At 44.7% G+C, this 25,775-nt stretch overlaps 1 protein-coding gene across 3 annotated transcripts in view; it reads right to left on the reverse strand.

Moving 5' to 3' along the window:
* cttnbp2 (cortactin binding protein 2) overlaps nucleotides 1-25,775 on the reverse strand; it is a 62,144-nt gene that overhangs the window by 34,362 nt on the left and 2,007 nt on the right. For all 3 annotated transcript variants that reach the window (XR_003672206.1, XM_028430257.1, XM_028430258.1), the window contains exon 2: nucleotides 22,343-22,450. Coding sequence is in view for 2 of the 3 variants with exons in the window: in XM_028430257.1 (XP_028286058.1) it covers nucleotides 22,343-22,450 (108 nt within the window). In the remaining variant the exon portion in view is untranslated. The remainder of the gene's footprint in view (nucleotides 1-22,342; nucleotides 22,451-25,775) is intronic.

The following is a 25,775-nucleotide window of genomic DNA, read 5'->3' on the forward strand; positions in this document are numbered from 1 at the left end:
AAGAGGATGGACGTACAAAATACAACTCCGAGAAGAAGACACTGCAGAGACACAAGCAGCAGCTGTGACACAACTGATGCAAATCGAGATGCAGCTCAGCTCAAAGTTAACCTCAAAGAAAGAGACAGCGAACGCATCTTTCAATAACCACTGCTGCCAATAATGAAACCAACAAGTGTTCATTCTCTGGATTTAAATACTTGGTAGATAAAACGAAGATGAGAGACGAGCTCTTTCTCCTGATGTGCTGTCCCGAAGGAAGCATAAAGACACAGTCGTAACGAGATGTGCACTCAGTCTAATGTGTCTCGATTACTTTGTCCTTCCGTCCTCTTTTTGTCTCTCTGCCAGCAGCTCGTCCGTCGTCACAGCGGGGTGTTTATTTCACCAGGCAGGAGGAAGAGATGTAGGGTAACAATCAGGAAGGAAGAGTGAGTGGAGTCATTCAGATCGAAGCAGCTAACCTATAGGAGGACTACCTGGCAAAAGCATTAGCATTAGGCTAATATAGACAAGTAGAGAATACATGCTTCTTAAAAAAAAAATACATCGTAGCTTACAATTCTGAGATTCAATATCAAAAAATTACTTAAAAACCAATTAGCCAAAAACAATAGAAATCAACTTCACTTCCTGTTAGTCTGTGCTGCAGGTTCCTGTGTCGATGCTCGCTGGGATGACAGCTGCATCAATACATATCGACCCGGCCCTCTCCGGGTTCTCGTTTCAGTCACACGTGTGGGTCTGGTCAGGGTGGCATGGCTGCCGACTACATCCTGGTGTAGTACATAACGGTGCTTGTCTTTTTGATTCACAACAGATTCATTTTACTTTCTGAGTCCTTAGTGAAATCACAACTTCATAGATGTGTGAAGCATCACTTCTTTTCACTTAATATTTTATTTTAGTTTCTTAACTCTCTCTTGTTTGTACGGGCTTTGCACAACAACAACAACTCCATGCATGCATCCATACTGTCAATGCATGCATGTCATAGAAAATGTGACAGAGGTGCATACATATATGTGGAAAATTCAAAGGGTTTTCAGAATAAAAGCATGCTGCATATTAACAATGACATCACTGGAAAAATGTAAATGTAAATGTTCAATACAAAGCATCAGTCCTCCAGAAGTGCTTTAAAGCCAGCTCTTCCAGGTTGGATTCATTTCTCACACCTCACAGTTTTCCCTTGATAGCAACAATTCACACTCACACAAAGAAGATTTGAGGGTGTCTCTTTCATACAGCTTTTTCTTCACCTTCACATCTTTGCTACTACAAACCTGCACTAAACAACATTTCAGGGAACAATTGTGAGAAATTGGAGGTCTGAGCGCTCCGCAGCTCTGCAGCCCCTTCCCATGATTTCTGTTTTCTGAGCTGCCTCCTCATTGACTTCAGTGTCGATTTAGTTTTCTAGGTCAGAGCAGCGATGAGCTGACAGGCAGAGGAGCGAGGAGCGCAGGAGGAGCTGGGACTGGCTGATTGTGTTGAGGGGGAGGACGGGGGGCGGAGGGGGGAGGAGGGGTGTGTGTGTGGAGGGAGTTTGGTGATCTTATTGGATCCATTTCTGGTCTCTAGAGATATGTAAGCCTCCAAAACATTGGAGCACTCACTCCCATGGTCCCAGGAGATGCACTGACTGACCCTGGGGAAAATGGCAGAAATCCTGAAGCCCATCTGTCACACACAGACACACACAGACACACACACACCATTTAAGCCACCCTCACTCCAACGCGCTTTCTCCCAAATCATCTGATAATGAGCTGCTTTTTGACATTTAAACCGGCTCAAAACCATAAACCTCCGACACTGAAGATGGACAACCCTTTACCACGCAATGGTGAAGGTCATCAGCTGCAGGCAGACGTCTTCCAGTGACACAAAACACACATTTGATACCCTTTAATACAATATAATTTATTTAATTTTGGTTGTTTTACACATGGTGCATTCAAGGTCCCTTGTAAAATTCTAATTCAGGTAGTGAATTCTGCAGTTTTTGGAAGCCACAAGCTTCTAATTCCATATTATGAAGTGATTTATTGCCGTTAGAGTTTAAAAATATGAAATATTAAACATTGTGTTTGGTTAGGGATCATCATACATCATACAGCACCACATAACTCTAAATCAATAGGCACAGGGACGATGGTTGGTGGTTACTGCAACACTGAATTAGATATCAATCCTCGCACCGAGTGAGGCAAAGTGAGAGAGCATCCGACACTCAATGACCTGCGATCACGAGGGATTTCTCTCTGCTGGAGGATCAATATGTGCAAAAGGATTTGATTTGACAAAGAGACACAGATAACTGTTAAATGCAGCAGGCGGGGGAGGCAGAGTGGATCCAGTATAAATTAGATTCAGATGAAAGAGAAGAATGGCACAGAAGGAGAGAGAGAGAGAGGTGATCAGATTTAAAAAAAAAAAAAAGCAGAGTGATGAATCCAGAGAGGATGAAAGGGAAACATGAGAACAGGCCAGAGCTGCCTCCTCACTCACAGCTACACAACACCCGAGTTACGTAACGTGTTGATGGTTCAAAGCGTCATGGAGCCTGAAACAGCATCACACACAAAACCCGTCTGAAACACAGATCAAGTTTCCCTTCAGATCATACATGAGCAACAGTCTGCTGGAAGCGTCTACATTTAAACTGCATTTTTATCATTTTGTGTCTCATAACTTCTTTATGTCGGCTAAAAAAAACAGACTAAAATATATTCACCAGTTTCAAAATAAAAGCCTAAATATCTCTGTTTGCTTTTACTGTGAAATTAGCATATCTCCTAAAGAGGCGGCCATCTTTGCTTTGATTTTTCTACTGCTTCTGCTCCGACGTTCCTTGTTGAACACCACCGTGATCCTCTCACTTGTACCTTTGGTTAGCTAGCATTTGACCCTGGATGAACTAACAATGCTAGCGTTAGCTTTAAATTGTGTGCTTCTGCGCCATCACTATCGATTTTTTTCTTTAAGATCGGTATCAAAGCTAAGCTAAGTTGTCCTCATTTTGCTAATGCCACCTAACTGTCTGTTTATGGGGGAGGAAAATTAATATGTAATTAAAGCTGCAAGCAGCATTGCGGGCCCTCGCGCACCTTGCGATCCGTGGGGTCATCGCAGTCTTCTCTCCTATGCTCGCGTCTCCTATACTCTCCTGTGCTATGCTCTCCTCCTCTCATTTCCACAGATATACAACAAACACATGTTTACAACCAAACTTTCCTGCTACCAGTAGGTGGCGCTATGACCGTATCATCCTATTAGCATATATATCTGTTTAGACTCGGCTCCATGGCAGTACTGTAAGATTTTGTCCACATTGCATAAAGTATATGGGTAGTACTGCATAAAACACAGCGAGTTCCTTTGTAATGGCGAATGGTCAACTTTGAGGCCACACCCCCACCACACCGTAAGACCTTTGTAAGAGTTTTGGAATGCGTCTATTCCCTGTGGTGTCCTGAGTGGACACAGTGAATTTCAGCTCAATTGCATGAAGTATGTGAGGCGTGAAAAGTTTTGAAGCAGGGTCACAAATAGGCAAAAAATGGCCACAAAAGTCAAAATGGTGGACTTCCTGTTGGGTTTGGAGGGGGGGTCCAAGAGACTTTTTTGTGCGTCTTGGGGTGATACACATGTGTGCTAATTCTCATGATCCTGTGTCAAACTGGCCAGCGGGGCTACGCATTAGGGCAATAAATACAGTGAGTTCCTTTGTAATGGCGAATGGTCAAGTTTGAGGCCACGCCCCCGCCACACCATCAGACTTTTGTAAGAGTTTTTGAATGCGTCTATTCCCTATGGTGTCCTGAGTGGACACAGTGAGTTTTAGCTCATTTGGAGGAAGTATGCGAGGCGTGAAAAGTTTTGTAGGAGGGTCACAAATCGCCAAAAATTAACAGAAATTTCAAAATTGCGGACTTCCTGTTGGGTTTGGAGGGGGGGTCCAAGAGACTTTTTTGTGCATCTTGGGGTGATACACATGTGTACCAATTTTCATGACCCTACTCAAAACAGGCCAGGGGGGCAGGCAGAAAAACCTATGAAAACACAACATTTTGTGTAGCCAGTAGGTGGCGCTCTGTCAAAGCCTCAATATTGTTGTATAGATGTGTTTAGGGTCAGACTCTGATCATACATGTGACATTTCGTACAGATCGGACAGAAAACGAAGAAGTTATAGAGACTTTCTGTGTCCTCAGAAATGGTCAAACTTTGAGGCCACGCCCCGGCCACACCGTAAGACTTTTGTAAGAGTTTTGGAATGCGTCTATTCCCTATGGTGTCCTGAGTGGACACGGCGAATTTCAGCTCAATCCGTTGAAGTATGCGAGGCGTGAAAAGTTTGGCAGCAGGGTCACACATCGCCAAAAATGGCCACAAACCTTCAAATGGCGGACTTCCTGTTGGGTTTGGAGGGGGGGTCCAAGAGACTTTTTTGTGCGTCTTGAGGTGATACATATGTGTGCCAATTTTCATAATCCTGTGTCAAACCGGCCAGAGGGGCTACGCGTTGGGGGCGCTATAGAGCCATTTTTATATGTGAATTTCAAAAGTCAGCAAATTTCAAAATTTTTCGGGCGAATGAATTTTTCTACCAAGTTTGGTGAGTTTTTGGGCATGTTAAGGCCTCCAAAAATGCGATCTCGGAGGGGGAAAAAAAAAAAAAATTAAAGCTGCAAGCAGCATTGCGGGCCCTCGCGCACCTTGCGATCCGCGGGGTCATCGCAGTCTTCTCTCCTATGCTGTTGTCTCCTATGCTCTCCTCTTATTTCCACAGAGATACAACGAACACATGTTTACAACCAAACTTTCCTGCTACCAGTAGGTGGCGCTATGACCGTATCATCCTATTAGCATGTATGTCTGTTCAGACTCGGGTCCATAGCAGTACTGTAAGATTTTGTCCACATTGCATAAAGTATATGGGTAGTACTGCATAAAACACAGCGAGTTCCTTTGTAATGGCGAACGGTCAACTTTGAGGCCACTCCCCTGCCACACGGTAATACTTTTGAAAGAGTTTTGGAATGCATCTATTCCCTATGGTGTCCTGAGTAGACACAGTGAATTTCAGCTCAATTGCATGAAGTATGTGAGGCGTGAAAAGTTTTGAAGCAGGGTCAAAAATAGGCAAACAATTGCCACAAAAGTCAAAATGGCGGACTTCCTGTTGGGTTTGGAGGCGGGGTCCAAGAGACTTTTTTGTGCGTCTTGGGGTGATACACATGTGTGCTAATTTTCATGAACCTGTGTCAAACTGGCCAGCGGGGCTACACATTAGGGCAAACAATACAGGGAGTTCCTTTGTAATGGCGAATGGTCAACTTTGAGGCCACGCCCCCACCACACCGTAAGACCTTTGTAAGAGTTTTTGAATGCGTCTATTCCCTATGGTGTCCTGAGTGGACACAGTGAGTTTTAGCTCATTTGGAGGAAGTATGCGAGGCGTGAAAAGTTTTGTAGGAGGGTCACAAATCGCCAAAAATTAACAGAAATTTCAAAATTGCGGACTTCCTGTTGGGTTTGGAGGGGGGGTCCAAGAGACTTTTTTGTGCATCTTGGGGTGATACACATGTGTACCAATTTTCATGACCCTACTCAAAACAGGCCAGGGGGGCAGGCAGAAAAACCAATGAAAACACAACATTTTGTGTAGCCAGTAGGTGGCGCTCTGTCAAAGCCTCAATATTGTTGTATAGATGTGTTTAGGGTCAGACTCTGATCATACATGTGACATTTCGTACAGATCGGACAGAAAACGAAGAAGTTATAGAGACTTTCTGTGTCCTCAGAAATGGTCAAACTTTGAGGCCACGCCCCGGCCACACCGTAAGACTTTTGTAAGAGTTTTGGAATGCGTCTATTCCCTATGGTGTCCTGAGTGGACACGGCGAATTTCAGCTCAATCCGTTGAAGTATGCGAGGCGTGAAAAGTTTGGCAGCAGGGTCACACATCGCCAAAAATGGCCACAAACCTTCAAATGGCGGACTTCCTGTTGGGTTTGGAGGGGGCGTCCAAGAGACTTTTTTGTGTGTCTTCAGGTGATACATATGTGTGCCAATTTTCATAATCCTGTGTCAAACCGGCCAGAGGGGCTACGCGTTGGGGGCGCTATAGAGCCATTTTTATATGTGCATTTCAAAAGTCAGCAAATTTCAAAATTTTTCGGGCGAATGTATTTTTCTACCAAGTTTGGTGAGTTTTTGGGCATGTTAAGGCCTCCAAAAATGCGATCTCGGAGGGGGAAAAAAAAAAATAATAATCCTAAGGGTTTCAATAGGGCTCTTGCACCATTCGGTGCTCGGGCCCTAATTTGTAAATTTTAGCATTGAGGTCTATGGCGATTGACTCCCTTTTGGAACCAGCCTCTAGTGGACATTCATTGAACTGCACTATTTACACATCAGCATTTTTGCGAGGCTGCTAAAAATGCTAATAACATAACGGTCGTGGTGCCTCAATGTTTCCGAGCCTGCATGATGATACAGTGAGTAACGCTGACCTAAATCTTAGGCTGAACATCCACCAAGCTATTCCTGTAACAGGACGATCACAGCAGTGGAATACTGAGTGGGTAAAGTGTATGTGTGCAGCTGATGCTCACATACAGCACCTGTACCTGTACTGATAACTGAACAGAAGGCCACTCATAGCACACGTCTGACAACTATTTGACTTGATGGGCGTCAATGGGAGCAATTCTAAAATCCATCACACATTTATCTTTCTGCATTACTGCAGTGGTGGTAGGGTTGGGGGTGTGGTGGTGGTGTAGCCAGTGGGGGGGGGGTCAGTCAGAACACCACCCCGAGGACATCAGTGCTGTCAGCAGAGGTACAGCTCTGAGATTACCCTGACAACAGTCAGGAACCAGGCCATACTTATATAACCAGACCAGCAGAGAAGAGACAGCAGGGCTGATGGATGGATGTGACTCAGCTTCAGAGGTTAGAAGCAAGTGTAACGCAACACAAACGGTATTTAAAGCTATCTAAATCCTCATTATCTGCTCTGAAGCTGCAACAATCAGTCAATAAATGGACGTTTGGAGCATTTTTAGCACATTTTTCACTGGTTTGTCACCAAAATGTAAACAAACATGCATTAGATAATCAATCAGACTTCTGCCTTTCACAGCTAATAACAGCCTGCACATGGTGTCCATTTACTTTTGGTCACATACTGTTCATGTGTTACTATGCAGACTGGAGGCCTGATATTTTAGTGGCAGCTTTCTTCACTCATGTTTAATGAGCTCAGCTGACAACCTCAATGAAAGTTTGATGAAGCCTCAGATACTGTATGCGCACGCACACACACACAAGAATCATACATCAAAACACACAAACCCACACACAGGGGACGCAAAACACTCACAGCCAGCTGTTAAAAACCATCTAATGATAGTTAATCCTCATGTAAATGAACACAGAGACCCACTTTGTGCAGTCATGGGATCATCTCTGTTCACACTGATAACTCCTTTCCACACAGTTAATAAATAAACCAACATTCCCACAACCCTCCTCCAGACACACAGAAACAGATCGGAGAGGAGACACAGAGGATTCCAGCCAATAGAGCTTCAGGAGAATTTAAAACCTGCAGTGAAATTTTCCAAGAAGTCTGTTTTTTTTGTCCTTTTTTTTTCTTTGGCTTCGGCCTTTAGAGAATTTAATTTGTCTGCGTTACAAGAGAGTATCCCATGACGGCCAGAATGCCGTTTAAAATCCTTCAGAGTGAGGAATAATGTTCCACCAAGGTCCTCTGTAATGCTGAGAGCTGAAGAATGATACATTAAGCTAATGGTACAAAAGAGGCAAACAGGACATTTATGCATCACAGTGGCTTTCTGGTAACTGATGTCAGGATTTGTATTTTTACTGGAGGTTTATTTTCTTTTGTTAAAATAAAAACACACAACAGCTGTAGTTAGGACGAGTTAGGACGTTAGCAAATGTTAGCAGGCTGACACCTTAATGTCTAGGTGTCCACAAACTACATTTTTCTCTTAGTTTATGAATATTTTGTGTGTATTGTCCCACTACAAGTTGTACAAAATGTATGAAGCTAAAGCCAAATGTTAGTTAGCTTAGCTTAGCCTGTGTCCAGTGCAAGGCTTCATTTTAAGCTAAGGTTACAAAGAAAATCAAAATCTGAAAAATGCATTTGTTGTTAACACTGTGTAAAACATGTTTGTGCATCGTCTTCCTACAAGTTGTGTAAAGTTAATTTTCTTAGTATTAAATATGGCGCCAAAGGGTTCCAGGCAAAACATATTGAGGCAAGTGCTTCAAAGCAAACACACATCTATACATTTGTGTTCACACACACACACACAGACACACACAGCATGACTTGCAGCTGTGTGTAGGGGCTCTGCTGCCCAGTAGAGTCGGCTCATTGCAGCCTATTTTTATCTGTAATGCCACAGTAAACCAACACAGGCCTGCTGCTTGATTAAACCTCATAGTCCCTGTGGGCAGAAACACAAAAAGCCCCCAACATCTGATCGGGCCGCAAGTGTGTTTATTACTTACTCAGTCATGCAGTCATGTGCATGCATATCTATTTTTCTGATTAAATGTGTGTCAGCGCTTTATTTCCAGCTGATTTAACCTCATGCTGGAAAAAACAAAACAGTCAACAGTCCTGCAAGCGCACGAAAACTCATGTGAGCTACTGTAAAACACCCTGCTACACACAGACACACAACACAGTGCTCGAAGAGCATTTAAAAACTGTACTATTCAGGAGTAAGAACACACACACACCTCAGTATTACTCGCTGCCTTTGGCAGGAAGTGGGGAGGAGATGAAAAAAGCTGAGGTACAAGCCAAAGGGCTGGAATCCAAAAGCTCCTCTGATATCACACATCAGTTAAAAATCACAGAGCTCAGCAACCCTGGACACACACACACACACACACACACACAGGCCTATCACAAAGACAAATATAGATGGATAAACAACACAGCAATCCTCCAGGAAATCAAATGGTTAAATGGCCCCAGCGGCCAGTAAAAGGCCGGAGGTTCTGAATGATTGGTTACCTCGTTCTGATGAACACAACAAAACAACACCACCACAACCACACCACTTAGATGGAGCAGTGACGTGGCGGTTTTTCCACCGCAGGACTCAGAACAGGCACAAAGAGACGCCATTTTTTTACAGGCACGTGGCTTTTCAAATTGCAGTTCTTTGCCCGGCCACTAGGGGCTGACTCCAAAAATAATTGATAGCCTGATACAAGCACTGTTTTAGTCTCTTTACATAATTTCAGACACTCTGTACCTTTATCTTTATTCAGTTTTTTGTAAATAAAGCCGGCCATAAAAATGTCCGCCATAATATCTCACTCTTCCATTTTATCCACTAAAATAATCTGAAATCTAGGATGAAAAGCACAGCCTGGATCTGTCTGGGGCTCCTGCTGAAGTTCAGAGTGACAGAGCGCCTCGAGCACAAACGCAAACTCCACACACAGACCGGGTCGCCTGCTCACCCGGTCTCATGTGGACTGATGGGACTATGCACCAGCACTCTGGGCTTCAGCCATGTCTTTTACCCAAAGTGACACACAAGGATTAAGCAGCAGGGAGTTTCTTGCTGAGGTGCTACATCGCTATGGTGGAACATTTTCAGTTTTTTTTTAATAAATGTCAGGAGACGTCAGCATCAGAGGTCTGCTGAACTGATGATGATCCCCAAAATCATCCCGAAAACACCTCAAAGATCCCTAAATCTGCTGGCTCACGAAGACAGCGACGCAGATGACTTAACGTCAGCTCCACGCCTTAACGCCTCCTCCCTTTGGGTAAACCTCTAATGTACATACCAGGGCTTCCCATAAAGAGACCACGCCGTAATGACGCCGCACCTCCTGGCACCGTTTAAAACCAACGTCTCACAGCCTGGCAGGGACGGAGTGAAACTAGCCCCGGTGCTGAAGGTCTGTGGTGAGAGCGGAGCAGTAAAAGGCGTTGGCCCGACCGCAAAGCTGTTCCAGCGTCTTCTGAGCGCATTCAGGAAAACAATTAACTCTGGAAACACGGCTCGACACAGAATGAAGGCTGCGAGGAACAACTACTGCTCCTCACGTCGTATCGATCTGTCACTTGTGTGCTGTAAAAAATGACTTTTAGGTGAAAACTTCAGGCATATTATCCAAAACATGAGCAATCCACAACAACAATAACTTCTTCTTCGTTTAGTGAATTTTAGAGTAAAAAGTATCATTCACACTTCTGGGGCTTTTTGTTTAATGTTTCTATTAATTGATCTCATTGTGAGGTCACATTGATTAAATCTCTTTGAAGTGTAGCCCAAGACTTAACACTTCATTTCCAGTCTGCTCAAATGTAGTTAGTGTGTAAGTTGAGTCAGTAATGAGGTAATCAACTCATATTGTCTGCAGCACGAGCTTCACACACACACACACACACACAGCTCCATCTTGAGCTCCATCCTGACTCTGATGCCAGGACCTGGGCCCCCGTCCAGGCCAGTTCCCGCCATGCGGCAGGTTGGCGAGGTGAGAACGGGCCGCGGTGTGAAACGGGCGGTGAGCGGGGGGTCAGCAGTGCACCGGTGTGGCCGGAGCAGCAGGTCCGTCCCTCTAATCGCTGCCTGTCTGTCTCACAGAGATGAGCTGGCCCAGTTACTCTCAGCTCTGTGCCATTAAGATCCCGGAGTCAGGAGGTTTTCATTCCAAAAGCCACGGCAGCACCTGAATCCGCTGATGAACCACTTATCATCCAGGGAGGGGAAAGTAATTAACAGAATGAGCTGGACGGAATGATAGTTTACACAGTCAGGTCTCAAACTGTTCCAAGATCAGAAGATAAGAACCACTGCTTACAGAGTGTGGACGTCTGTTCAACAAAACACATTATTACACATTATACAATCGCAATTAATAAAATCCACCCTCTAGCTCTGCAACACTTTCATAGTAATGTGAATTAAATTCAATAGTATTTGGCTGATTTCTTACTGTTGAACTAGTAGAGGCTATAAAAATGTGGAACTGGTTTTTTTTCTGCATAATTTGCATTACTTCCAGAAATTATTCCCAAAAAATCATCAAATTATCATGATCAGTTTGTACACTGAGGGCATCCTGCAACAACTTCTAATCAGCTGTTGACCTCTAAAAGTCCTCTGAATAGCATCCCTGTCTTCATCAGCTTCAGTGGGAAAAAGTCACAGTCTTTCATCGATTACTGCCGGAAAGAAAAGCCCAGAATGTACCAGAGGAGCAAAAGCAGAGTCAGAAACAAAGCGCCTGCAGACAACAGTCACATCAGAGTCAGATTTCTACACAGAAATCTGGTTTTCTGCTGATTTTTCAACCACAACTTGCTGTCGAGGGCGAGACCAGAGCAGCCTGTGTTGCTCAGGAACTCCACGTCCAGACAAAGCAGTAGCTGTGTCGAAGCAGAACTTACGACCCTCTCAACAGCACTTTCCTCACCCACATCAGTCACAGTCAGAACTGGCATCGAGGCGTTTGTTGGGGATGTTGCCTCGGAGGGAATTTAAGAGCAGAAAAAAGCTGTAGTAGCTGCTGTGTGCTGCTAAATTTAATTGCCTCGGCTACGATGCATTACTGTGAAGACGCTGGGAGACAGTGAGCTGTGCTGGAGGACAGCGTAATCGATTAATGGCTGAAATGGAAAAGAATGCAGGCCTCCACTCCCACACTGACCCAGCTACAACTCCCAGCACTCAGCAGCATTGGGATCAGATAAAACAGTGAAGATGCACGCTATAAATCACACTGGGCAACTTCATTTGTTTTGATTTACGGCTTTTTAACCAACCATACCCCACTTTTCAATGTGATATAAAGCTGGTCACAAAGACGTCCTGTCTATCCAGCAAAAACATTTTTTGAGGTCTGCAGGACCAGAGAAGCCACAAACGGCCATGGTACTGCCTGAACTCCAACACCCAGAATGCACTGGGTTGGTTCCCTAGATCACAAAAAAAAGCCAGACATGGGCTGCACCATGTGACCCTACCGTCTCACATCCAGCCCATTGTTTGTGAGTGGCTACACCTAACTCCTCATAACTGGTGCAGCCTTTCCTGTGCTGAGTTTGGCAGCGGCCCACCATCCCACAGCATCAACATCTCGGCCTGAACAGGCTTCCATTCTGCGATGACTCAGAGGCGTTCTTTGACATTTAGATTAGAGCTTCTCTTCCTCTCACAGCCTCTCACACACCTCCTCCCGTCATTTCGCACATTTTCAGACTCAGCCGCCATCTTTTCTGTCACCATCTCACACAGTAGCTCTAGAAATCTGCTCCCTGGCAAACCCCCCCACACTGTGACATTCACCTGTTAGACAGCAGCACTGGACTCAACGTTCTGCTCAGAAGCACTAAAACAGGGACGCCTTTCTTCTAAAGGGCTCGCCTTCTCCACCTTCATGTCTATTTTGCACTTATCATTTAAGGATGGATGCTTTGGAGCCCACAGGAGTGAAAGGTGGAGTGAGAATTAATGGCCAGGCCCTCATTAAGTGCTAAAGAAATGAAGGGTAACTGTTACAGAGCAATTACTACCGAGGAAGCTGCTAGCCTTGCTGGCAAATTAACCTTCTCTCATGAGGACTTATTATTTTTCTAATGTATTAATTTGGTTCTAAAATAACGCAGCAACATGTTTCAGCTTCAGTTCATGCAATGAGCCTGATGTTTTCCACAAAAAACAAAGCTAACCTTAGCTGCTGCAGACATTTAACCCCTGCATGGAAAGCATAATCATGCATTGACAACATGTGCTGTTAATCAGCTAATAGATCAATCATTTTAATGAGCATTTTCCTCTGACTTGGTTGAAGCCAGCTTAACATTTTACTAGCATTAGCAAACAAACTCCCATGTTAGCATGTGTACCATACGCGAAAACATAGAATCTAGAAATAAATATAACAGGATGCTAGCATGACAAAAGAAATCTGCCTCCTGTTTTGTGCCATAAATCAATTCATCCAGCTGAGCACATATTTCGGGGTATCGGTGATGCTGCATTATGTCAGCACACTTGAGTCACTTACATAATTAAATAAAGGTTCAGTATGTGTGCTTAAAGGAGCTCTTTGAGTGACTTCCTCTGTACTTTGTCACTATAATCACATTGTAAAGTGCATCTTTCCTGTTTTATAACACACTAATAGCAGTAAAGCTGTTGTTGTCGTGCTGCTACAGCTGGAAAACTCCCACGCTGCTCGCTGCTGCCTCTGGCTACGTCAGCAGCCGTACAGCAGCAGGTTAACACGACAGACAGACAGTGACATATATTATTTTATATGGAGAAGAAGAAGAAGAAGAGAGATGAGCAACAGAAATATGTAAAAAAAAAAAGTTGTATTTTAATCGTCCCCGTCTGTCTCTTCCTCGCTCTCTGTCTCTCTATGGTAACCTGAAGTCGGCCACTCACAGCTGCTGCTCTCATTCTGCTCCAGCTGAACACCCACACTCTATTAAATGGTGTGTGAGACACACACACACACACACACACACACACACACACTGTATGTGTGTTTGACCAGAGTGTAAATCAAGAGCAGCAGAGACGAGGAGAATGTGCATTTACATTAGAGGTATTTATTCCTTTACCACACAGGCTTCAGCGACACCAACGCCTGCCTCTTCTGTAAACACAGCAGCTGTATGTAGGTCAGAAACCAAAAAATAATGACAGCGTCCGTTCTTCCTTCAGAATACAAACAAACTGACACTCAGGTTATTCCTTCATACAGGGTCAGGTAGGGCCAGCAGAGTTTACTATTTTTGTGTTTGTATCTCCATCTCTCATTTCATTCCCCACCTCATCACGTGGAGCAGCCCTGTGTGTGTGTGTGTGAGTGAGTTTGAGTGTTCGTGACGCTTTCAGTCCACATCAAACTGCAGCCATGTCATCAAATCAACCGACCAAGAGACCCTGACGGAGAGGAAGAGGACGAGAGGAGGAGGCGAGACCCGGACAGTGGCAGGACGGAGCTGCAGCATGAAAAACTGAAAACTGAAATAAAAATGTGCATCATCCTGTCAGAAACAATATCTATAGTGCTATCTATCTATATCTATAAGCAGTTCCCCCTGCAACCACTGGGGTAAAGTGAGTCAATCCCCTACATGTTAATATTAGCATCATAGACTATATATAACTATGGACATCACCAAGAGGCAACCTCCAACCTTGTAATATATTCTTATTTAATATATTAATGTATTCGTTTTCCTTCAAGATGTTGATAGACTCATTACCTATACAGCGGCAAACCACTAGGGGGCGATTGAGATATTTAGGCTTCATATTTGTGAGGGGAGGCAGGCAGTGGGTGACGGTGACATCACAGAGAACATGAAGAATTATAGCTGAGAGAAAACTCTCTTGTCAGACTTGATGACTTTGGACTCATTGGGTCATCCGTGACCCGTTTACTATTTGACCAGGTGGAGAGAGCTACGTTCTCAAAAACGAACTGTATGAAAACCTGAGATCAACCGACTGTTTGCACATAAGCCTGACAAAAGATAAAACGTGCATGTGAAACAACAAAAGAAGTGACGTGTCCCCACCAATATTTTGATCCCCTCCAAAAAAACAGATTCTCATTGGGTGCAGGAAGGGTTAAATTCCATTCATTTCTCGCGTCCTACCAATAGATATCCTCCTCTCCCAAAAGCCCTTAATATTCTGATTTTGATTGGGTTATATCAAGGGCTCTGCTGGTCCGACTGTAACAGATACGGCCATGTGATTGGCTGCACATGTGTCCTGCTGTCATGTGTGCGGCTACGTTGATGCATATGAAGAGATGGCCGCCATGAAGAAGGTCCATATAAGGGGTTATTTTGTAAATAAACCTGTAAGTCACTTAAAGTCAAGTTCGCCAATGAAATGAGTTCATCATAATCATAATTGTTGGAGTCTTGGTCCCCACCAATACCAATAGCAAATCTACGACCCTTGGTTTAATGTAATTTTAGACTGCGGATAAACTGGTGCAACCGTAGCTGTACGTTAATGTGTCCATGGGTTGGACCCCAGGAACGTTGTTTTCCTTCCTAACTAGGCTAATCCTGAATTCAGAATTATGGATGGGCATGTTGACACCAACAGACACCTGTGGGGAATGTTGTCCATAGTATTGAGACAGTAAAAAAAAACCATAACATTATTTCAGCACGTTCTAGCTGCAGCGCTGCACTACATACAAACTGCTGCCTACAAGCTGTTTTTATCCGGAGGCGCTCTCCGTCCATTCAGCCTGACTGACAAACACTAAATGAGACGGCCCAGATCTGAAACATCCAGAGAAAAGCTGACTCTCCGATGTTTCCCCTCACTTCCTGTCCTCTCAGCAGCAGCGGCAGCAGTCGAGCTGTCACACGTGTTTATTTTTGTTCCAAAAGGAAGCAGAGCTGCCAGGACGACGTTTCCTACTTGATCAGAGAGGAAACTATTATCCTCAATCAAACAGTTAATTAACGTTAAATCATTTCACAATTAGCACAGTTTTACTTCCTGATTGGCTTATTTCTATCTTTAAGATGTGAGGACTTGATTTGATTAGAAGAAAATAAACATTCTAGATCTTAGAACACAAAAATACACAGTTTTAGAATCTGGCTGCACAAAGCGAAGGTTGGTCGGGGGTTTGAATCCCACATTTCTAACTGTAAGCCTTCACAGCAGCATGACACACTCCACATAAAAGCCTCCATCAAATGGCATGTTATATAATTATGTAAAGAATAAAGGCAGAAACACACGCCTGTATATGAACAGAGGGAGGAGGGAAAAGATTAAAAGAAAGGGACGGTTGCTATGACCTACTTCCTGAGCACTTCTCCAATCGCTTCCATTCACAGGACCACAGAAGTCTCATACTACACAGTCGCACGACTTTAAATGGAATTTTAGTCATGCACGCTGACACAAACCCTTTTTTTTGTAATGACAGGCGGCATCATTTCCACAATCTACACCCTTACCACGTTTTTAAAGCCTAACCTTCATTTAAAAACACATTTTGTGTTTTAATGCCCAAGCACAAGTGGAAAAAAAGAGATGGAAGTAGTGTTTGTGATGGTCATGAGTCCACGACACCATCATACGGGGGAAACGAAACCAGGACTCCTCGTATAAACTCCTCGTATGAACCATCACAATGCACTTCTCTCAACTTTACAGCATGGCAGGAAAAAAGGCCAATGTACGCATGAAAAAGTGACAATTTTATGGAAAAAAATGGATTATTAGTATAAGTGAGAACACAACAATAGACCAGATGACAGTATGGCCAGTTACAGAGACATTTCCAAACACACTTGCAACAGGAGTGGAAGAGTTGCTGGAAAAGTGGCCTGTGAAGCGTCTTTTCAGTCGTGGTTTGATTTTGGCCTTAAACTACTCGGTTAAGATTTATGTACGTATGTGGTTTAAGGCTACATTTTTCCCATCTCTTTCCACCAATTTAAGGCAAAAGCATGGTGGCAAGTACGGCCCTGAACGTCACAGTTTAGATGCGCTATAAAGACACAACCACAAGATGGCGCCACACCTGTGCACAGTGTTTGTTTTCAAAGGCCTGGAAGCACATCCTGTCATGACCTACTGAGAGGATGATATAAGAAAACATGCACAAGTATGCATCAAATCAAAATAGATTTGAGCAGTAAGAGGCTGAAAGTGTTACCTGGGATGTTTTTGTTTAATTCATTAACTGATTAATCCAGAAAACAGAAGAAGAAGAAGAAGTCACATTAATTATTTAAATAATCCTTCCTCGCTGTTCTACATCCATTACACACACTCAGACATGTTCTTTCAACTCTGAGACAGTCCACCTCCTGCCCTCTGGAGAGCGGATCCTTGTCTTTTGCAGTGACTGACGGCTCCTCAAAAAAAAAAAAAAAATTAATAAATAAACTGTCAGGCTCTCCAGAGATGTGGACTACACACTCGGGTTGTACCACTTTTCCCTGAAAGGAAGGGGTGGTGGGTGGGTGGTGGAGCCTTTTTAGCCTCTTTCCTAGGTGGAGTGTCAGTGGGTGGCAGTGAAATAAGAGCTGGTGAAGGAGGGTCGCGGTTTTAAAGAGAGGGTGTCGGGTAGGCTGGTTGCTAGGCAGCCGACTGATCGAAAGAGAATGAAAACGGGGTTAACACAGGAAGTGTCAGACCTGGATCTGAACCGTGAGTGTACAGATACTCATGATTATGTGTGTTTGGTTTGCATAAAATGAAAATATATCTCCCTCAATTTGCACAGCACACGATTGAACCCACTGGGGAAGATTTCCGAAGCATCCATCTCTATCAACGAGGAAGGAAGGAGGAGGAGGAAGAGGAGGGGGAGAGAGAGACAGCTTTTTACAGCTCACAGAGTGCGCTGAGATTTTTTAATATATTTCGGATTAGCTGCTCAGCCCACAGAGAAAGGAAGGACGAGGCTGGAGGGAGCAAAAAAGAAGGACAGAAATTCAAAGATTTATGTAGAAACAAAGAGACTTTTCCCCGAGAAAGAAGACAGTAATGATGAGTAATGAGCTGCTGAGCTGTCTGTCCAAACAGATAAGAGCAGAGATAGAAACAAAGACGCAGTGAGCAGCACAGGGAGACACAAAGAGAGGGCAGCATGTCCAAAACACAGAGATTTATCAGAACAAAAAGGAGATGAACACAGATACAGAAGAAGGCAAACATCACAGTCAGTGTGGAGGAGGAGGAGGAGGAGGAGGAGGAGAGCTGGAAAAGCCCAGCAACAGGGCATGCCTTAAATAGCTGGATGGTTGTGACGCTGGAGAAAGCTTGATGGCCCGGAGCATGTGTTGTGTTGCTCGTATGCTGACAGCGGGCTCTCTTAAGTCACATGGCAGATCACATGACCTACCCAGGAAGCCTGCCCTCGCATGAGGCCCGGATACACTGGTGGGCAGAAACGCCAACCACCCAGCCGGACTCTCAGAGGCCACCTTCTGTGGGGATCGTTGCCCCCAGTCCACCTCGAGAAGAGCGCTCAGATTAGTCAGAATCAAGCCTCCTAGAAAGAAGACTACAGAACCAAAATGGTGGACGGGTGAAGCAGCCATGTCCAGTCCACAGTGAATTCCCATTTTATAGTTGAATACCACCAACACCTCTGTTTTGTCATTCCTAAGGTACGAACTATGTCCAAAAATATACGTGTGACCTTTGACCCTCAGACTATGGTCAGGGCTGGAGAGACTAACATACGCAGCTTTTTGGTGTCGGTTTACAACGAAGCAGTCTGTGAAGACTTTCATTCACCTGGTCATGTTATAAATAGAAGACTTTAAAATGGAAGTATTATTATTATTATTGATTAGTATCGCAGTATTTGAGGACGTTTCACTACTCCTCAACTTGCCTTATTCAATCTTACTCAATCCCTTTCAGTTCAGCTTCAAACCTGAGAAAATATTCATGCTAAATCTGAAGAAACCTCAACTCTACATCCTCGATTTTCAAGGGGAAATTCGCACCACATTTAAAGAAAGTGTTCCTGAGATATACAAATAAAGACACATAGTGTCACAGCAGCACTGACCTTTGACCTCTGACCACCACATTCTAATCAATTCCTCAATGAGTCCAAAGAAATATTGGCAGCAAATCTGAAGTAATTCGGCTTTCTTGACGTATCGTGTTGGGGGGTCGACCGTGACCTTCTTCACATCCAGAGCAAATGGAGCTAAAATATCTCATTCACAGCAGGACAGACGAAGGAATAGAGGCTGCTCAAGAAAGATGTCAAATTAGTTTCTAATTTCTAATTCATTTCACTCCTCGGCAGTGAAATTATCACATCAATCCTCCGCCTGTAACATCCTTCTCTCCCCGCAGCGACCAAGAACATAACAGTCATGAAATGTTTGACGAATGGTCCAACGGTCCAACTGACACTGTGAGTGTGTGATGCAGTTTCTGTATCAGGGCGCAGACTGCTGTAATGTTGGACAGTTCAACATGGAGGTCTATGAGGACTGACTCACTTTTGTAACCAGCCATCAAGTGGACACAGGAGGAACTGCAGTTTTTGAAAAATTGGCTTCTTTTCTAATCCCCCCTATACACAACCTTGTACACACATATCAACTGGGCTCTAAATGACTCTAATAAGCACCCCCTAGTGGTCAATATAATAATTAATGCCTAACTTCACGTTGGTGTTTCCCACTGTGTGAAACTGAAGACTGTTAACGAGCAGGACATTTTCCTGTATCTGTGTCACATGGTCTCCTCTGCTGTCCCGCCCCTTTTGCCTGCTAGCAGTGAGTCCTGAGTCTATTGATTGCAATGTGAGAAGTGAACATGAAGCTAACTATTGGACCTATTTGTCACCTGACACACATCTTCAATATGTATCCAAGCTTTCTCATTTCTGTGCCGCTAAATGCTGTTTATCACCAGGTCAGGGTATTACTCAGGAAGTAGTGTAAGTACCATTTCATACAGCAGTAAACCACGTCAGAAGTTTGACACCTTATTTTACCCATAATCCTTCACTTGTGTGACAGCATAAACAAGCCTTTAGATTTGTGTTTTGTGATTTTTTTTTCATTCGCTGGGGCCACATGGGGCCATTTTAGCCGCCATCAAGTGCTTCTACTACTTTGATAACTGTCTGCCATTTTTCCTCTGTGTCTTTCAAAGCGTCGGCTTTTTTGCCCCCGTGGAAACACAGACGGGCTTTGAAATGTCAAGGACGTAAAGAGAGATTTAATGTCCTTGAGATTTTCTCCTTCACACTGAAGAGGCTTTAAAACAGTGCCTTTGTAAAACAGTGTCTTTGTGTCAGTGGGAACGCACCACTGGCCATCAGCCAAAGACTTAATCTGAGTTCTGGCTGGCGAGTTTTATCCTCTAGTGACTCTAGCTACAGCTAATCAGCCAAAATCTACTGTTTGTAAAAACAGTGAAAGCAGCTACATCATGTTGGAAGCGACCTTTAGGCCTGGGAGCACCAATGAAAACAGTCTGTGTCTCCTGCTCGGAGATCTGGGTAAAGATGCGGTCTCTAAATGCCAAAAGAACGGCTGACTTGTGTAGCTGTCAGCCACGGTAATCATGTGATATCTCTGTCGTTTGGCTAATCTCCTCACAGCCTTCTTTCTCCTTCTCCGGGATGAAGCCTGATACGGCGGCTCAGCCAGCTTTAGCCACACGCTAATTAATCTGCGGCACCGAAGCCTCTTAATAACACCCCAACGCCACAAACAATCGCTGCAGCCGTGCCAAGCCGTGGAAGTTTGGTCCAAGCTTTTGGTGTGGGAGCAGAGAACACTCTTCCTCCCCACTAAAACTAGCAGAGATTCAGTGTAACTGAGACAATGATGTAAGGTGATCTTGGAACACTGACCAGTGAGGTTCGATCAGAGGAAGACGTACAGTGACACTGACGGCGCTGCAGCTGGTGGCTAAGTGATGCTTTCTTTCAGTGGGGGGGTTGGAGGGAGGGAGAGCAAGAGGACGGGGGACAGGCTTTAATCCACTCCGTCACACTGTCCCGCTTTGTCAGAGCCGATATCAGGCCTCCATTTTTCACTCTGTTTTCCCTCTCTCTCTTTCTGCACGTCACCCTGCCTCCACCGTCCTATTCAACCCGTCTTATATTTAACCCTCAGAATCTTGGTGCATGCTAGCCTCATAGCAGGTGTACTGTAAAAACAGGTGGTCCCTGAATGCACCATGTGTGATTACATCGACCGAATCCAAGCTCAAGATTCAACACAAGCCTTGATTAGAAATGAGTCAAATTAGTCAAATACAATCTGCACAACCGGACCGTCATGACCGACTCACTTCCACCCAAGAGTCACATGACAAAGACTCAGGGAGTATTTGGCTGATCTGCAGAGGAAAAGAAAAAAAGCAGGTTTGTATAAAACTGTGTCCAACACTAATAAGACTATTATTCTGCACTCCTCACCAACACAAGTGAAGCTACGAACCTCACAGCTGTGACAGAAATTCAGTGTTTTTCTGGCTTATCTGCAGACTTTCTATATTTAATGTGCAAGTTGTCTTCACTTCTAGCCATGATTGTGCTGTTTGTGCAGAGGTGCAGGACCCACAGTCACTAAAAACATTCATGGAACAGCTCAGAAATGAAATACTAACGTTAACTGTGTGTCTCCTTTATTAACATTATTTATTAACAGTGCCTCCCTCCTCGGCCCTCTCTGTCAGTCTCCTTCTCTTTAGGATTAAATCAGCAGAACAAACGGGCTCATTGTGTTTTGGGAGAAGGCTTTTTTTCAATGAAGAGCATCTCCATCCACTCAGGAGATGAGACCAGCATGAAACATTCCAGAAACCCTGTCTGCCCCACATTTTATACACAAAAAGGTGGCAGTGGAAAGAAAATGTCAACAAATAGAGAGGCTGCTCGATATCAGCAAGGTTGAGTGTGGAGCTGCACAATAGGCTCAATGTGAGGAAAACCCATCAGAACACTGACACAACTGAAAGGTCGTCGGTTCGATCCCTGCAGCGGTCGTACTGTTCAGAGTGAAACAGAGAAAAACGCTGAAGCTCTGAGGAGGTTGAGTGTGTAGCTCTCTCCTTCAGCCCCGCGTGTGAGCTGCAGCTTTTAAAAGTCTATTTAAAAAAGGGACGTTCTCAAAGTGGAGCGTGGACAAACTGAGACGACCTAAATACAGAACTGCAGAGAGACAGAGAGAGAGAGAGAGCAGGACCTGCGAGGGTTCATCAGGAATAACCCAGCATTCCTGCGAGCGACCTCCACTGGTGCAGTGTTCAGTAACCACAGATCAATACGTCCATTCAGACTCAACCTTCATCACCCTGCAACAACACTCTTCCTCCCCAGCCAAGTCCCAGCGCTCAGTGCCTTCAGCTTGCTGGTCGAGCAGGTGGTGCCGGGTGGACACCAGGATGAGATCACACCGGCCGTGCTGGCAGGAAGCGGCGTGCTAACCGGCCGCTCAGCCGGCGACAAAAGCAATTAGAGAGGCCTCTTATCTGAGGCTGATTACAAAAGGAAAGAAAGAAGCAGCGGGGGGGGCAAGCCTTCATCACAGTCACACAAACGTTCTGCACATTTCTGGGATAAAGCCACCGACTCAGACTGTGTGATAGAGCTTTCATTCAGCGGCACCCATGACCGCTTATCACAAGTGATACCAGCACAAGTCAGAGTCCCAATTAAAGCAGCAATCTCATCTCAGAGCATTCTAACAAAGCTGTGAGGATTTAACATGGCAGCAGTGTGTGTGTGTGTGTGTGTGTGTGTGCGGGTCTGCACTCACCCTCAGGGCTTCTATGACCAGGTCTCGGGCTTCCAGCTCTCCCTCCATGATGCTCAGCAGGGTGAGCAGCTCTGGCTTGCTCAGGTTATCCATGTTGAATTCACATTTCTGCAACACAAACAGCAGCAGGTCAGACGGCGGCGCTGGAATCAACAGCTTCATATGCTGGAATTCAGCCTGTTGACAATTGTACTTTTTGTATCACACTACTCTATAATGACAGAACCAAAGTACAGATCTGAAATGCTTCAATAACACATCACAGCCACAGACAAGCAGAATCTGCAGATTCTCTTAGGGTGTTGACTGCATCATCTCTAAATCTAAGATTGTTTTTCAGACACAACAACAAACAGACTTCATGGAACACATGCGTTAAAACACGACCATCAGGTCTCAGGTCTGAGTGCAGATAGAAAGCCCTCCCACACACCGCCACCTACTGATGAACTCCACCCGCAGTGCTTGCTCAACAAATGCAGCCTTCCCTCTCAGACTCCAGCGGGTCTCATTAAGAGCAGCCCTGAAATGAGGCTGGATGTCCCGTCCTGCCTCCAAGCCATGAAGGTCTAATTACATTTGGACAGGTCATTAAGCACCTATTTGGTCAGCGGTGGCTGCTGCAGGCCGCTGGGCGGAGATGACTGTAACTGGGAGTGACCGGAGGACTCCATGTTTCCCCTCACGTCAATTAAAACCTGTTTCCGGTCTATTTATTAAAAAAAGACGAGCAGCTGTGTGTTGCTCGTCTCGTTTTCTTTTTTTTGAGTCCTTTATACAGCAAGAAGCGTCCATAACTCGGTCTGACTCAGCTGATTGGGGATTTATGGATAAGGACAGGTTGATCAGGGATTACACCACAGACATGTAGTTGTTGTTTTACTCTAAGTCCACCCAGAGTTCTGCACACACATGGCACACAAGCATCCAAAATCTTCTCTTTAATAAAATCCAGGTCAATTTAAGTCCACTGTATTTCTACTCAACACTACCTCCAGCCTCCACTCTGTGCGTTTGTTGGGTGAGAATCTGCCGGACGAGTCGCTGGAAACAAGTACGTGAGAGGAACTTTGGCATTTCTAAAGATCAGATGTAAAATTCAAGAGACGGTCTTTTTCACAACACAACATGATTTCTGGGAGAATACAATGAGACGTATTCATCTCCCTCCTCAGAGCGAGTCTGACAGCGCTTCATCTGTTTTACAGCAGCAGCAGCAGCAGCAGCGGCAGCAGCCGGTCGGACGACATTCTAAAGCCAAGCGTCAAATTGTTGTGTTTAAGGAACCTTGAGAGTCATTGTGCTCATTCACTGCAGAACCCATGTGAGGGAAATGAGTGGAATTCTTGGCAGGATGGTTAAAAAAGTGACGTAACTTCACACAGAGAGGCCGAAACAAAACAAGGAAGAATTTATAATCACTGTGTAGGACGCTTCAGACACAATCCCAATAATATGGAAGATTTGTTACCATGCAGGCTGATAAAATATTAATCAGCTAAGAACACATGGAGACTTTACACAAACAAATGTTCCCCATCGTTTATCAATCAATTTATCAACATCAGCCAATAATTTGGATAAACTGCTGCTGTTTTGTTAGTGGTAACATTAGCTTAGCCAGCTAGCTGTGACTGTACTGCATTTATGAACAATTTTAAAACAATGATCGGCTCATAATAGCAAATAGCATGCTAGCTAAATTGGCGACCACTCCGGCAGTGTTTTGCACATCAGGCCCACTGCTGTCAGCTCGCCATTTAAACCAGATTTACAATCCTCCGTCACAGCTCCAGCCAACATTATTCCATTTCATCAGCGGTCCGGTCTGAGATTCCAATGAGCTGCTGCCTCTTTGTGTCCTTTACATTCTCCTGTGACATTGTTTATTCCACTGGAAACAGGCCGGGAATGTTCAAACAGCAGGAACAGAGGCGACACGTCCACGTGAATAAACAGAGCAACGCTCGTCATCTTTAAAAGCTTTTCTTTAAAAAAAAAGGGGGGGGGGGCATTGCAGCCAGAAAAGCTTTCCTCCTCACCCTAATCAATCACATGTTCCAGTTGTGATTACGACAAGCCTGGAAAAAAAACCAGGAGGGATTCCAGGGATTGATTCCCTCACATGGAGCCTTCCAGTCATCAGAGCCCCCTTTTTCTCAGCATAGGAAGCCGCGATGGAGCCTGAGCCCTGAGCTCTATCAGGAGGTCTCCAGTGATGGGTGAGGTGAGGTCAGGGGAGGGAAGCGAACACTGATTTGTTCCATGAGCTGTGTGTGCTAATGCACCAAGGGCACGAGCAGCCCGGCCGGGTTTCAGAGGCCCCCCGGTCCACTTCATAAGGCCTGTGAGAAGGCTGCTCCACCGGCCTGTTAGACCCACGGCCCCTTAGACCCAAGGACCGTTAATCATACGACAGCCTGTAAACAGACGTGTTGTCCGGGGAAATGTCACCACATGGAGCGAGTCGAGCTGTCTGGCCTTCTTTACACTCTCCTGCCTCACATTCAGTCTCTGTGGACTCGTTGTTCACAACCACATAAAGTCCCGCATTTCTATGGAAACAGCACAATCATGGCTACAAGCCGAGAGGACTTAAACATTCCCATTACAAACCCATAAGTCTAAAAGACAACAATGACAGAAGGACAGATTATTTAGTTATTAATTTGACAAGTTAACAGAATAAAAGGATCAATTTTTCATTACTAACATATCATTTATTTATAAATATTTATATAAGATAGTTAGTATAAACAACATTCAATTAAAGGGAAATGGGTGCTTCAGGCTTCACTACAGAACATTTTACAGATCATCTGTTCACTTTTGGCAAATTATTTTAACAGAGACATGTAGGAGAGTGTTGGTCTGCACCGTCTGTAGTACATGGCGCATTCAAGGACCGTCAGTAAAAAAAAAAAAGAGGAAGATATTTTGCTTTTTTACCAATTATCTTGATCTTTTTTTATTTTTTTTCTGATCAGTGACCAAGCAACAAACTCTTTCAACTAAAAACAGACCAAATATCCAGCCTGCCAGCCTAACATGTGTACCAGTAAATAAGTGGGAGGTGACCGGCCGAGTGCCTTTCATTGACCTCTGACCCCTCTCTGAGCCACGGGTACTTCAGAGTCCTCACAAACGAGAAACTTCCCCCACCTCAGGCCGACAACAGAGTCTGAGCAAAGAGCAAAGTGCTTTATTTAACCACAGCAGGCATGATGGTGGCAGTGGAGGTGGTGGAGGGAGGGAGGGTGTGGGAGTGGGAAGGGGGAGGCCACGGAGGCGGAAGCCCCCTGTTCGTTGGCTGGACCCAGGAGCCGGAGAAGTCCGCTGGCTGGCAGAGCGGAGGAAGCTGCCCAGCTACCATGTCTGCAGAGCACCTGTTCACCTCAAATGTAAAGTCGCCTCTGGGCAGTTCTGAGCGCGC

The sequence above is a fragment of the Parambassis ranga genome, chromosome 19 (assembly GCF_900634625.1).
Source record: "Parambassis ranga chromosome 19, fParRan2.1, whole genome shotgun sequence".
Classification (NCBI taxonomy): domain Eukaryota; kingdom Metazoa; phylum Chordata; class Actinopteri; family Ambassidae; genus Parambassis; species Parambassis ranga.